The following is a 14,690-nucleotide window of genomic DNA, read 5'->3' on the forward strand; positions in this document are numbered from 1 at the left end:
TATAGAGTTGTTATCAGTCATTGTACAGGAGGAGGAGGAGGTGAGCTGTGATATCACATATTGTGAATGGTGGATCCTGTGTTGTCTACTGTGTATAGAGGTGTTATCAGTCATTATACAGGAGAAGGAGGTGAGCTGTGACATCACCTTTTGTTAATGGCAGATCCTGCATTATCCACTGTATATAGAGGTGTTATCAGTCATAGACAAGGAGGAAGAGGAAGTGAACTGTGACATCACCTATTGTGAATAGTGGATCCTGTGTTATCTACTGTACACAGATGTGTTATCAGTCATTCTACAGGGGGAGGAGGAGAACTGTGACATCACCTACTGTGAATGGTGGATCCTGTGATATCTACTGTATATAGAGGAGTTATCAGTCATTGTACAGGAGGAGGTGAGCTGTGACATCATCTATTGTGAATGGTGGATCCTATGTAATCTACTGTATATAGAGGTGTTATCAGTCACTGTACAGGTGGAGGAGGTGAGCTGTGACATCATCTACTGTGAATAGTGGATCCTATGTTATCTACTGCATATAGAGGTGTTATCAGTCATTGTACAGGAGGAGAAGGTGAGCTGTGACATCACCTTTTGTGATTGGTGGATTCTGTGTTATCTACTGTATATAGAGGTGTTATCAGTCATTGTACAGGAGGAGGTGAGCTGTGACATCATCTATTGTGAATGGTGGATCCTATGTTATCTACTGTATATAGAGGTGTTATCAGTCATTATACAGGAGAAGGAGGTGAGCTGTGACATCATCTACTGTGAATAGTGGATCCTATGTTATCTACTGCATATAGAGGTGTTATCAGTCATTGTACAGGTGGAGGAGGTGAGCTGTGACATCACCTATTGTGAATGGTGGATCCTGTGTTATCTACTGTATATAGAGGTGTTATCAGTCATTGTACAGGAGGAGGAGGTGAGCTGTGACATCACCTATTGTGCATGGTGGATCCTGTATTATCTACTGTATATAGAGGTGTTATCAGTCATTGTACAGGAGGAGGAGGTGAGCTGTGACATCATCTACTGTGAATAGTGGATCCTATGTTATCTACTGCATATAGAGGTGTTATCAGTCATTGTACAGGAGGAGGAGGTGAGCTGTGACATCACCTATTGTGAATGGTGGATCCTATGTTATCTACTGTATATAGAGGTGTTATCAGTCATTGTACAGGTGGAGGAGGTGAGCTGTGACATCACCTATTGTGAATGGTGGATCCTGTGTTATCTACTGTATATAGAGGTGTTATCAGTCATTGTACAGGAGGAGGAGGTGAGCTGTGACATCACCTATTGTGCATGGTGGATCCTGTATTATCTACTGTATATAGAGGTGTTATCAGTCATTGTACAGGAGGAGGAGGTGAGCTGTGACATCATCTACTGTGAATAGTGGATCCTATGTTATCTACTGCATATAGAGGTGTTATCAGTCATTGTACAGGAGGAGAAGGTGAGCTGTGACATCACCTTTTGTGATTGGTGGATTCTGTGTTATCTACTGTATATAGAGGTGTTATCAGTCATTGTACAGGAGGAGGAGGTGAGCTGTGACATCACCTATTGTGAATGGTGGATCCTATGTTATCTACTGTATATAGAGGTGTTATCAGTCATTGTACAGGTGGAGGAGGTGAGCTGTGACATCACCTATTGTGAATGGTGGATCCTGTGTTATCTACTGTATATAGAGGTGTTATCAGTCATTGTACAGGAGGAGGAGGTGAGCTGTGACATCACCTATTGTGCATGGTGGATCCTGTATTATCTACTGTATATAGAGGTGTTATCAGTCATTGTACAGGAGGAGGAGGTGAGCTGTGACATCACCTTTTGTGATTGATGGATCCTGTGTTATCTACTGTATATAGAGGTGTTATCAGTCATTGTACAGGAGGAGGAGGTGAGCTGTGACATCACCTTTTGTGAATGGTGGATCCTGTGTTATCTACTGTATATAGAGGTGTTATCAGTCATTGTACAGGAGGAGGAGGTGAGCTGTGACATCACCTATTGTGAATGGTGGATCCTGTGTTATCAGCTGTATATAGAGGTGTTATCAGTTATTGTACAGGAGGAGGAGGTGAGCTGTGACATCACCTATTGTGAATGGTGGATCCTGTGTTATCAGCTGTATATAGAGGTGTTATCAGTCACACAGGAGGAGGATGTGTGCTGTGACATCACCTATTTTGAATGGTGGATCCTGTGTTATCTACTGTATATAGAGGTGTTATCAGTCATTGTACAGGAGGAGGAGTTGAGCTGTGACATCACTTTTTGTGATTGATGGATCCTGTGTTATCTACTGTACATAGAGGTGTTATCAGTTTTTTTACAGGAGGAGGAGGTGAGCTGTGACATCGCCTATTGTGAATGGTGGATCCTGTGTTATCTACTGTATATAGAGGTGTTATCAGTCATTGTACAGGAGGAGGAGGTGAGCTGTGATATCACTTATTGTGAATGGTGGATCCTGTGTTATCCACTGTATATAGAGGTGTTATCAGTCATAGACAAGGAGGAGGAGGAAGTGAGCTGTGACATCATCTATTGTGAATAGTGGATCCTGTGTTATCTACTGTATATAGATGTGTTATCAGTCATTGTACAGAGGGAGGAGGTGAGCTGTGACATCACCTATTGTGCGTGGTGGATCCTGTATTATCTACTGTATATGGCGGTGTTATCAGTCGTTGTACAAGAGGAGAAGGTGAGCTGTGACATCATCTGTTGTGATTGGTGGATCCTGTGTTATATACTGTATATAGAGGTGTTATCAGTCATTGTACAGGAGGAGGAGGAGGTGAGATGTGACATCACCTATTGTGAATGGTGGATCCTGTGTTATCTGCTTTATATAGAGGTGTTATCAGTTATTGTACAGGAGGAGGAGGTGAGCTGTGACATCACCTATTGTGAATGGTGGATCCTGTGTTATCAGCTGTATATAGAGGTGTTATCAGTCATACAGGAGGAGGGGTGAGCTGTGACATCACCTATTGTGAATGGTGGATCCTGTGTTATCTACTGTATATAGAGGTGTTATCAGTCATTGTATAGGAGGCGGAGGTGAGCTGTGACAGCACCTATTTTGAATGGTGGATCCTGTGTTATCTACTGTATATAGAGGTGTTATCAGTCATTGTACAAGAGGAGAAGGTGAGCTGTGACATAACCTGTTGTGATTGGTGGATTCTGTGTTATCTACTGTATATAGTGGTTTTATCTGTCATTGTACAGGAGGAGGTGGTGAGCTGTGACATCACCTATTGTGAATGGTGGATCGTATGTTATCTACTGTATATAGAGGTGATATCAGTCATTGTACAGGTGGAGGAGGTGAGCTGTGATATCACCTATTGTGAATGGTGGATCCTGTGTTATTTACTGTATATAGAGGTGTTATCGGTCATTATTCAGGAGGAGGAGGTGAGCTGTGACATCACCTATTGTGCATGGTGGATCCTGTATTATCTACTGTATATAGAGGTGTTATCAGTCATTTTACAGGAGGAGAAGGTGAGCTGTCACATCACCTGTTGTGATTGGTGGATCCTGTGTTATCTACTGTATATAGAGGTGTTATCAGTCATTGTACAGGAGAAGGAGGTGAGCTGTGACATCACCTGTTGTGATTGGTGGATTCTGTGTTATCATCTGTTTATAGAGGTGTTATCAGCCATTGTACAGGAGGAGGAGGTGAGTTGTGACATCACCTATTGTGAATGGTGGATCCTGTGTTATCTACTGTATATAGAGGTGTTATCAGTCATTGTACAGGAGAAGGAGGTGAGCTGTGACATCACCTGTTGTGATTGGTGGATTCTGTGTTATCATCTGTTTATAGAGGTGTTATCAGCCATTGTACAGGAGGAGGAGGTGAGCTGTGACGTCACCTATTGTGAATGGTGGATCCTGTGTTATCTACTGTATATAGAGGTGTTATCAGTCATTGTACAGGAGAAGGAGGTGAGCTGTGACATCACCTGTTGTGATTGGTGGATTCTGTGTTATCATCTGTTTATAGAGGTGTTATCAGCCATTGTACAGGTGGAGGAGGTGAGCTGTGACATCATCTATTGTGAATAGTGGATCCCATGTTATCTACTGCATATAGAGGTGTTATCAGTCATTGTACAGGAGGAGAAGGTGAGCTGTGACATCACCTTTTGTGATTGGTGGATTCTGTGTTATCTACTGTATATAGAGGTGTTATCAGTCATTGTACAGGAGGAGGAGGAGAGCTGTGACATCATCTATTGTGAATGGTGGATCCTATGTTATCTACTGTATATAGAGGTGTTATCAGTCATTGTACAGGTGGAGGAGGTGAGCTGTGACATCACCTATTGTGAATGGTGGATCATGTATTATCTACTGTATATAGAGGTGTTATCAGTCATTGTACAGGAGGAGGAGGTGAGCTGTGACATCACCTTTTGTGATTGATGGATCCTGTGTTATCTACTGTATATAGAGGTGTTATCAGTCATTGTATAGGAGGAGGAGGTGAGCTGTGACAGCACCTATTGTAAATGGTGGATCCTGTGTTATCTACTGTATATAGAGGTGTTATCAGTTATTGTACAGGAGGAGGAGGTGAGTTGTGACATCACCTATTGTGAATGGTGGATCCTGTGTTATCAGCTGTATATAGAGGTGTTATCAGTCATACAGGAGGAGGATGTGTGCTGTGACATCACCTATTGTGAATGGTGGATCCTGTGTTATCAGCTGTATATAGAGGTGTTATCAGTTATTGTACAGGAGGAGGAGGTGAGCTGTGATATCACTTATTGTGAATGGTGGATCCTGTGTTATCCACTGTATATAGAGGTGTTATCAGTCATAGACAAGGAGGAGGAGGAAGTGAGCTGTGACATCATCTATTGTAAATAGTGGATCCTGTGTTATCTACTGTATATAGATGTGTTATCAGTCATTGTACAGGGGGAGGAGGTGAACTGTGACATCACCTATTGTGTATGGTGGATCCGGTGATATCTACTGCATATAGAGGTGTTATCAGTCATTGTACAGGAGGAGGTGAGCTGTGACATCATTTATTGTGAATGGTGGATCCTATGTTATCTTCTGTATATAGAGGTGTTATCAGTCATTGTACAGGTGGAGGAGGTGAGCTGTGACATCATCTATTGTGAATGGTGGATCCTATGTTATCTACTGTATATAAAGGTGTTATCAGTCATTGTACAGTGGGAGGAGGTGAGCTGTGACATCACCTATTGTGCATGGTGGATCCTGTATTATCTACTGTATATGGAGGTGTTATCAGTCGTTGTACAAGAGGAGATGGTGAGCTGTGACAACAACTGTTGTGATTGGTGGATCCTGTGTTATCTACTGTATATAGAGGTGTTATCAGTTATTGTACAGGAGGAGGAGGTGAGCTGTGATATCACCTATTGTGAATAGTGGATCCTGTGTTATCAGCTTTATATAGAGGTGTTATCAGTTATTGTACAGGAGGAGGAGGTGAGCTGTGACATCACCTATTGTGAATGGTGGATCCTGTGTTATCAGCTGTATATAGAGGTGTTATCAGTCATACAGGAGGAGGAGGTGAGCTGTGACATCACCTATTGTGAATGGTCGATCCTGTGTTATCTACTGTATATAGAGGTGTTATCAGTTATTGTATAGGAGGAGGAGGTGAGCTGTGACAGCACCTATTTTGAATGGTGGATCCTGTGTTATCAGCTGTATATATAGGTGTTATCAGTCATTACACAGGAGGAGTAGGTGAGCTGTGACATCACCTATTGTGCATGGTGGATCCTGTATTATCTACTGTATATAGAGGTGTTATCAGTCATTGTACAGGAGGAGAAGGTGAGCTGTCACATCACCTGTTGTGATTGATGGATCCTGTGTGATCTACTGTATATAGAGGTGTTATCAGTTATTGTACAGGAGGAGGAGGTGAGCTGTGACATCACCTATTGTGAATGGTGGATCCTGCGTTATCTACTGTATATAAAGGTGTTATCAGTCATTGTACAGGAGGAGGAGGTGAGCTGTGACATCACCTATTGTGAATGGTGGATCCTGTGTTATCAGCTGTATATAGAGGTGTCATCAGTTATTGTACAGGAGGAGGAGGTGAACTGTGACATCACCTATTGTGAATGGTGGATCCTGTGTTATCAGCTGTATATAGAGGTGTTATCAGTCATTATACAGGAGGAGGAGGTGAGCAGTGACATCACCTATTGTGAATGGTGGATCCTGTGTTATCTACTGTATATAGAGGTGTTATCAGTCATTGTACAGGAGGAGGTGAGCTGTGACAGCACTTATTTTGAATGGTGGATCCTGTGTTATCAGCTGTATATAGAGGTGTTATCAGTCATTGTACAGGAGGAAGAGGTGAGCTGTGATATCACCTATTGTGAATGGTGGATCCTGTGTTATCAGCTGTATATAGAGGTGTTATCAGTCATTATACAGGAGGAGGAGGTGAGCTGTGACATCACCTATTGTGAATGGTGGATCCTGTGTTATCTACTGTATATAGAGGTGTTATCAGTTATTGTATAGGAGGAGGAGGTGAGCTGTGACAGCACCTATTTTGAATGGTGGATCCTGTGTTATCAGCTGTATATATATAGGTGTTATCAGTCATTACACAGGAGGAGTAGGTGAGCTGTGACATCACCTATTGTGCATGGTGGATCCTGTATTATCTACTGTATATAGAGGTGTTATCAGTCATTGTACAGGAGGAGAAGGTGAGCTGTCACATCACCTGTTGTGATTGATGGATCCTGTGTGATCTACTGTATATAGAGGTGTTATCAGTTATTGTACAGGAGGAGGAGGTGAGCTGTGACATCACCTATTGTGAATGGTGGATCCTGCGTTATCTACTGTATATAAAGGTGTTATCAGTCATTGTACAGGAGGAGGAGGTGAGCTGTGACATCACCTATTGTGAATGGTGGATCCTGTGTTATCAGCTGAATATAGAGGTGTCATCAGTTATTGTACAGGAGGAGGAGGTGAACTGTGACATCACCTATTGTGAATGGTGGATCCTGTGTTATCAGCTGTATATAGAGGTGTTATCAGTCATTGTACAGGAGGAAGAGGTGAGCTGTGATATCACCTATTGTGAATGGTGGATCCTGTGTTATCAGCTGTATATAGAGGTGTTATCAGTCATTATACAGGAGGAGGAGGTGAGCTGTGACATCACCTATTGTGAATGGTGGATCCTGTGTTATCTACTGTATATAGAGGTGTTATCAGTCATTGTACAGGAGAAGGAGGTGAGCTGTGACATCACCTGTTGTGATTGGTGGATTCTGTGTTATCATCTGTTTATAGAGGTGTTATCAGCCATTGTACAGGAGGAGGAGGTGAGCTGTGACTTCACCTATTGTGAATGGTGGATCCTGTGTTATCTACTGTATATAGAGGTGTTATCAGTCATTGTACAGGAGAAGGAGGTGAGCTGTGACATCACCTGTTGTGATTGGTGGATTCTGTGTTATCATCTGTTTATAGAGGTGTTATTAGTCATTTGTAATCTTGCCTCTGCTAAAAAGGAGCCTTGTTAAACTCTCTTCCTAAAAGTTCAGAATGTGTTGACCAGAGTTCAGATGTGCGATTATATAGGAAGGTGAAGCATAAATGCAGGTTTTTTTGTGTCTAAAATAGCGTCAGTGAGCAGATTGAGAAAAAAAAATGAAGCGCATGCTTTTTTTACAGCTAAAATAATGTAAAGAAACCCGCAAAACCCGATTTAATCAATTGTTAATTTTCTTTTCAATAATTATTTTTTCAATTTTCTCCCAATAAAACAATGTGTCATGCTAAAAAGAGACAGAAAATATTTTACTAAGCAAATGAGAAAATAATTTAGATGTCTTAAACCATATTGCTTAAATGTTTCCTGCTATGAAGGGTGGCAAATATTTGTTAATCAACTGGTTAAGGAAAATGTGATATTCTTCATTTTCAGCTTATTTTCATTTTTTCTCTTGTAGACCCGCCCATTGTGATCATCACCACTAGAGGTAACAACATTTTACTCTAATATATGTGGTCATATCAAGGTGAATAATAATTTGTGCGTGGGATATTTTATTGTACAGCCGACATCCTAGTACGGCTTTCCTCTGTATTCTAGGCAGAGAGCTAATGTATTAATTAACTTACAGACGACTTTTCACCAAATTTTGTGCGTTTGCTATTCACACTCAGGTCTACTGTGCTCCAGCACATATCAACATGCTCCAGTGAGGAAAGCAGACTGTTTGTTACTTTATGTCTCATACCGAACCTGTTTTAAGCTATTATAGGGGCATGTTCTTCTTTCTGCAGTATTTTGCTGCTTGCTTATGATTTTTCAGCATCAAAAGGAGGAAGAAGGACACGCCCCCAGTGAAATCTCTCTGGTAATGCCCACTTAGACTTTAAAAATTTAACTGTTTGAGTATCAAATACTTTCATTACTAAAGTCTCAGCAACAGAGAAGTGTTATAAAAAGAATAAAATGTCTTATTCCACTTTGGTGAAAGGTTCTCTTTAAACCATTATGTATTACTAAAATTCCCCTGTAGTGCCACCAGGGATGCCAACTTCACTTACAAGTAATACGTGTCTGCAGCCCATATTTTTTTATATGAAGACATTACAATCACTGTGAGCTGTGAAACAATGATTGTTAAAGTGAAAATAATCTGTAAAAGTTTCTTTATTTCCCCCCAAAAATCAATATTTTTTTTACGGTTATTCTTACAATCTTTTCATAGACTGTCCTGGACTTTCTGGACGGTTGGCAACCCTGGTGTCTCCTTCAGGGAAAATTTTTGTGTCTCAAATTTAGGTAGGAAAGCTGATATTATTTGGGTGTCAAAATTAATGGGAGCTCGCACCTGAAACCCAGAAATTCATTAATGAAGAGATGCCTGGTGCTGGAACTTTTTTCCTTCCTTTGCTACTGCTGGACCAAGACTGCCTCTGGGGTCCAGCTCTTTAAGCCCCAGACCACATCCTCCCACCCGCTCTATGGATATCCACACTGACACCATTATGTGTAGTGAAACATATCTCCCCTCCAGCACTTCACCAGTGACTTTGTCACAAGGGGTATTCTTGCTGTCATCACGTTGTGCTTATTATATAGTTGTGTCCTTTATTACCATTCCTTTTGGCTCCACATATCCCGAAATAGGTGGTGAAAAATGTCCAATTTTGAAATAGAAAGAAAAAAAGAAATGAAAAATAGAAAATGATTTTGTGATACTCTGGAGGGAGAAGTTTATGCTGTTATGTTATCTACTAGATGGTGGCCCGATTCTAGAATATGTATGTAGTTTATTTATGAAGATTTAAGAATAATGCAATGAATACACAGAATTTTCCGGGTAAAATACATTATCAGTGAAGCGGTGTTTAAATCCCGTGGCAATATCGCTGATTGGTCGCGGCCGGCTGGGCGCGACCAATCAACCTTCGTTGATTTGATTTGAACCTTGGTTCAAATCCCAGGTGAATTCGCGACCAGAATGCGCCTGTCGCTGATTGGTCACGGCCGGCCGGGCACGACCAATCAGCGAAGTGTGGTTCAAATCCTGGTCCAATTCACGGCCGGACTGCGCCTGTCGCTGATTGGTTGCGGCCGGCCGGGCGCGACCAATCAGCGAAGTGTGGTTTAAATCCCACACCAATTCGCGGCTGGACTGTGCCTGTCGCTGATTGGTTGCGGGCAGCTGGCGAGACCAATCAGAGACGCGGGATTTCTGTTACAGACAAACAGACAGAATTAGACAATTATATAGTAGATACCCGATGTGTTAGAATCAGCCCACCAGCTAGTATTCATATAAACATCGCTGCTAGTGATGAGCGAACGTGTTCACTCGAACCTGGTGTTCGATCGGACATTAGGGCGTTCGAAGGTGTTCGGTATTCGGCCGAACATCTCGCGGTACTCGAGTGAAATCTCGTTTTTGTTTTTCTCATTTTTGGCGGTTTTTCAAGGAGCCAATCATGTTAGGTGAGCCTTCTAAGCTACTAGCATGACGTAGGGACATGTACAAGACGAGAGCAGTGAGTGGCTGGCCAGATCAGGTGACCTGACCAGCCAATAGACTGCTTTCATTATGTTCGGCGCTTTCAGCCATTTGCAGTGTGAAAGAGCATAGGGACAGACGTGCTGGGGGGACTGGGAATTGATAGGGACTAGAGCAGGGACAAAGACCAGAATTAATCAGGCAGGCAGGGTGCAGAAATCAACAGCCCTTGTCAGGGCTAATCTACGTTTACTACTACTAGTCCTCTCTTGTATTTGCTGGCTAGCTGTGTGGCAGCTGGGACCAGGAGTGCAGCGGCCGCCATCTTAGCTGCGCACTCACTGTCTCAGTGCCAAGTCTCAATCTCAGTCTCCAAGTCAATCTTTATAGGCATTAGGCATTAGGCAGGGATCGTGTGTGCATTAGGCTGGGCTTTATAGTGCGGCGTCCGCCATTTTGGGCGAACGCCGCACTATTAGAATATCGGCTGCTGGATGTTCCTCAGACTCCATTTAGCCTCCAGCACACGCTGTCTGTAACCTCATTTGTGCTGCTGTCTGGGACTTGTAGTGCCTCAGACTCCAGCACACGCTGTAACCTCATTTGTGCTGCTGTCTGGGACTTGTAGTGCCTCAGACTCCAGCACACGCTGTAACCTCATTTGTGCTGCTGTCTGGGACTTGTAGTGCCTCAGACTCCGTAGAGTGGTACAGCACACGCTGTCACCTCATTTAATAATAATAATATTAATTAATAACAATAATTAATAAATTAAAAAAGGAAATATTTGCGGCCTAAAAATAAAACCGCATAAGATATAAAAATGCATTTTTGAGTGATACAGATATACCACACCTGGCCCAAAAATATTTGTTTAGCGTACACATAAGCGCAGTGTACAGAATACGCAATTCTGCCACATATATAGTATATATATATAGTATAGAATACCCTACATTCTAATCCAAGGTTTTGTGTGTCCAAAAAACCGCATTAGATAAAAATTGCATTTTTATAGCACGCCATATCTAATAGTTAAAGAAATAAAGGGTATTTGATGTGAAGAAATACCACAAATATAAACACAGTTTTATATCTGTTACTGGTACCCAAGTTTTGTGGTTCAAAAATACGCTCTGTATTTAGTGACTAGGCCTGTTGCCAGATTTGTGCACGCCATATCTAATAGTTAAAGAAATAAAGGGTATTTGATGTGAAGAAATACCACAAATATAAACACAGTTTTATATCTGTTACTGGTACCCAAGTTTTGTGGTTCAAAAATACGCTCTGTATTTAGTGACTAGGCCTGTTGCCAGATTTGTGCACGCCATATCTAATAGTTAAAGAAATAAAGGGTATTTGATGTGAAGAAATACCACAAATATAAACACAGTTTTATATCTGTTACTGGTACCCAAGTTTTGTGGTTCAAAAATACGCTCTGTATTTAGTGACTAGGCCTGTTGCCAGATTTGTGCACGCCATATCTAATAGTTAAAGAAATAAAGGGTATTTGATGTGAAGAAATACCACAAATATAAACACAGTTTTATATCTGTTACTGGTACCCAAGTTTTGTGGTCCAAAAATAAGCTCTGTATTTAGTGACTAGGCCTGTGGCCAGTTTTGTGCACGCCATATCTAATAGTTACATAAAGAAGGGGTATTTGATCTGAAGAAATACCACAAATATAAAACACAGTTTTATATCTGTTACTGATACACATCAGTTTGCTGTAAACCAAGGTTTGGTTGCATAAAATACGCTCTTTACCGAATAGTCCTTTTTGCAACACGCAATATATCCTCTGTTTGGACAAATAGAGTGTATTTCACCTTCATAACTAGCTTTTCTAGCATAACCTTTACAATGGTGAACCCCAGGGGTAAGGGACGAGGACGAGGACGTGGTCGTGGGCGTCAAAGTGAGGTTGCAGGCAGAGGCCGTAGTCCTGGGCAGGGTGACACAGTACCTGCTTCTGATGGAGCACTGGAACGCCGCAGAGTACCCTTTTCTAGCTTCCTGTCCCAATTTACAGTGTCACGTGGCACACCCCTATTGGATCCCCAGCAGTGCGAACAGGTGATCAACTGGATAGCGGATAATGCATCCAGTAGTTTATCCACCGCCCAGTCTTCCACGCAGTCCACCAACGCTAGCCAAGGGAGTGGACCTCAGGATCTTTCAGCTCAACCTCCTCCCGCCCAGCCTGGCCCCTCCTTGGAAATTAGTGATTCAAATCCTGCATACTCCCAGGAACTGTTTTCCCAACCCTTCCTAGATTCACAAAGCACTGCTGAGCAGCAACCTGACCAGTGGGTCTGTCCCGATGCCCAAAATAGAGAGCTTTCCCAGTCTGTGGGTGATGAAAGTGGGGATTTACAAATAGTCTGTGGAGAGGTGTCTGAGGATGAGACACGGGTGTCAGACAGTGAGGTGCTTGTCAGTGCAGTAATTCCCAGGGGGGAGCAGGCTGATGAATGGGAGGAGGAGGAGCCGGTGGATGATGAGGTGACTGACCCCAGCTGGGTTGTTAGGCCTAGTCAAGAGAGTGCTTCGGAGGGGGAGGCAAGTGTAACATCAGAAAACGTTGCAAGAGGTAGACGTGCGACCAGAGGGAGAGGCAGGGCCAGAGTAATTTCATCAGACAGAGGTTCAACAAGTGAACCAGTTTGGTCGAGGCCTCGGTGTTCTAAAGTCTGGAGCTTCTTTAAAGAAAGTGAGGAGGACCGACGGACTGTGTTGTGCAACCTGTGCCACACCAAGCTCAGTAGGGGAGCCACCACTAGCAACCTAAGCACTACCAGCATGCGCAGGCATATGAGTGCTAAACACCCAACTCATTGGAATCAAGGCCGTTCACCTCCTTCTGGTCGCACCGCTGCTCCTTCCCCTGTGTCACATGCTGGCTCTGCCAGTAACTCCCCAGCCCAGGAGCCCGGCACCAGCGACTCCCGCCATGCAACCACCCCTGCACCTTCACCATCCCCCCCACAATCCACCAATGTGTCCCAGCGCAGTGTTCAGCTGTCTTTGCATGAAACATTTGAGCGCAAGCGCAAATATGCCTCCACCCACCCACATGCACAGGCCTTAAATGTCCACGTCTCCAAACTCCTGAGTTTGGAGATGCTGCCCTACAGGCTGGTGGAGACGGAGGCATTCCGCAACCTGATGGTGGTGGCTGCCCCTCGCTACTCCGTCCCAAGCCGCCACTATTTTTCTCGATGTGCCGTCCCAGCACTACACCAGCACGTGTCTCAGAACATCAACCGTGCCCTGACCAACGCGGTTACAGAAAAGGTCCACTTAACCACGGACACGTGGACCAGTGCTGGGGGGCAGGGACACTATATCTCCCTGACGGCACATTGGATTAATTTGGTTGAGGCTGGGACAGAGTCTGAACCGGGGTCAGCTCATGTGTTGCCCACACCCAGGATTGCGGGGCCTACCTCGGTGACTGTTTCCCAGGATTACTATACTTCTCCCCCCTCCTCCTCCTCCTCCTCCTCCTCCACAAACACCACTTGTAAATTTCCATCCGTGGACACGCCACCTTCAGTCGGCAGCTGCAGTCGCAGCAGGACCGCAGTGGGCAAGCGCCAGCAGGCGGTGCTAAAACTGCTGAGCTTAGGTGACAAGAGGCACACTGCCCAGGAGCTGTTACAGGGCATGACGGCTCAGACGGATCTTTGGCTGGCGCCGCTGAACCTGAAAGCAGGCATGGTCGTGTGTGACAACGGGCGTAATCTGGTGGCGGCTCTGCAACTGGGCAGACTCACACACGTTCCATGCCTTGCCCACGTGTTCAATCTGGTGGTTCAGCGGTTCCTCAAGACCTACCCCAATCTGTCAGATTTGCTCACCAAGGTGAGACGCATCTGTGCCCATTTCCGCAAATCCACCACTGATGCTGCCACCCTGAGGGCAGTGCAACGGCGCTTACAACTGCCAGCTCACCGACTGTTGTGCGACGTGCCAACGAGATGGAATTCCACCCTACACATGTTAAACAGGGTTTACCAGCAGCGCAGAGCCATTGTAGACTGTCAGATGACCACTTCCACCAGAACCGGTAGTCAAGTTAGTCAGCTTCCTCAAATCTACAATGAGGAGTGGACGTGGATGTCTGATATATGTAAGGTGTTAAGCCACTTTGACGAGTCAACACTGATGGTCAGCGGGGATGACGCCATAATCAGCGTCACCATCCCGCTGCTTTGTCTGCTGAAAAAATCATTGCTCAGCATGAAGTCTGAGGCGCATCGATTGTCACAGGAGATGGGGGAAGAAGAGTTGACTGAGAGCCAGAACATCAGCTAGTCTGTTTCTCAGAGTGTAACTGAGGAGGGGGAGGAGGAAGATGAGGATGAAGAGGAGGAGACTGTGGGCGAGACTGAAGACGGTACCCATTCCCTCTTCTCAGTTCAGCGTGTTTGGGCTGAGGAGGAGGAGTTGGAGGAGGAGGAGGAGGAGGAAATGGAGAGTCGGCCTGTTGCGGAGGGGGAATTCTTACGTGTTGGGACTCTGGCGCACATGGCTGACTTCATGTTAGGCTGCCTTTCCCGTGACCCTCGCGTGAGAAAAATATTTTCCACCAGCGATTACTGGGT

General features: G+C 44.1%; 1 protein-coding gene across 1 annotated transcript in view; it reads left to right on the top strand.

Annotated features, from left to right (window-relative positions):
* The window catches only part of LOC143770434 (sialic acid-binding Ig-like lectin 13), a 54,579-nt gene that overhangs the window by 23,209 nt on the left and 16,680 nt on the right, over positions 1–14,690 (top strand). Inside the window, exon 5 of the mRNA XM_077260056.1 lies at positions 8,040–8,069. Coding sequence (XP_077116171.1) covers positions 8,040–8,069 — 30 coding nt within the window. The remainder of the gene's footprint in view (positions 1–8,039; positions 8,070–14,690) is intronic.

This window comes from Ranitomeya variabilis, chromosome 4 (assembly GCF_051348905.1).
Source record: "Ranitomeya variabilis isolate aRanVar5 chromosome 4, aRanVar5.hap1, whole genome shotgun sequence".
Taxonomy (NCBI): domain Eukaryota; kingdom Metazoa; phylum Chordata; class Amphibia; order Anura; family Dendrobatidae; genus Ranitomeya; species Ranitomeya variabilis.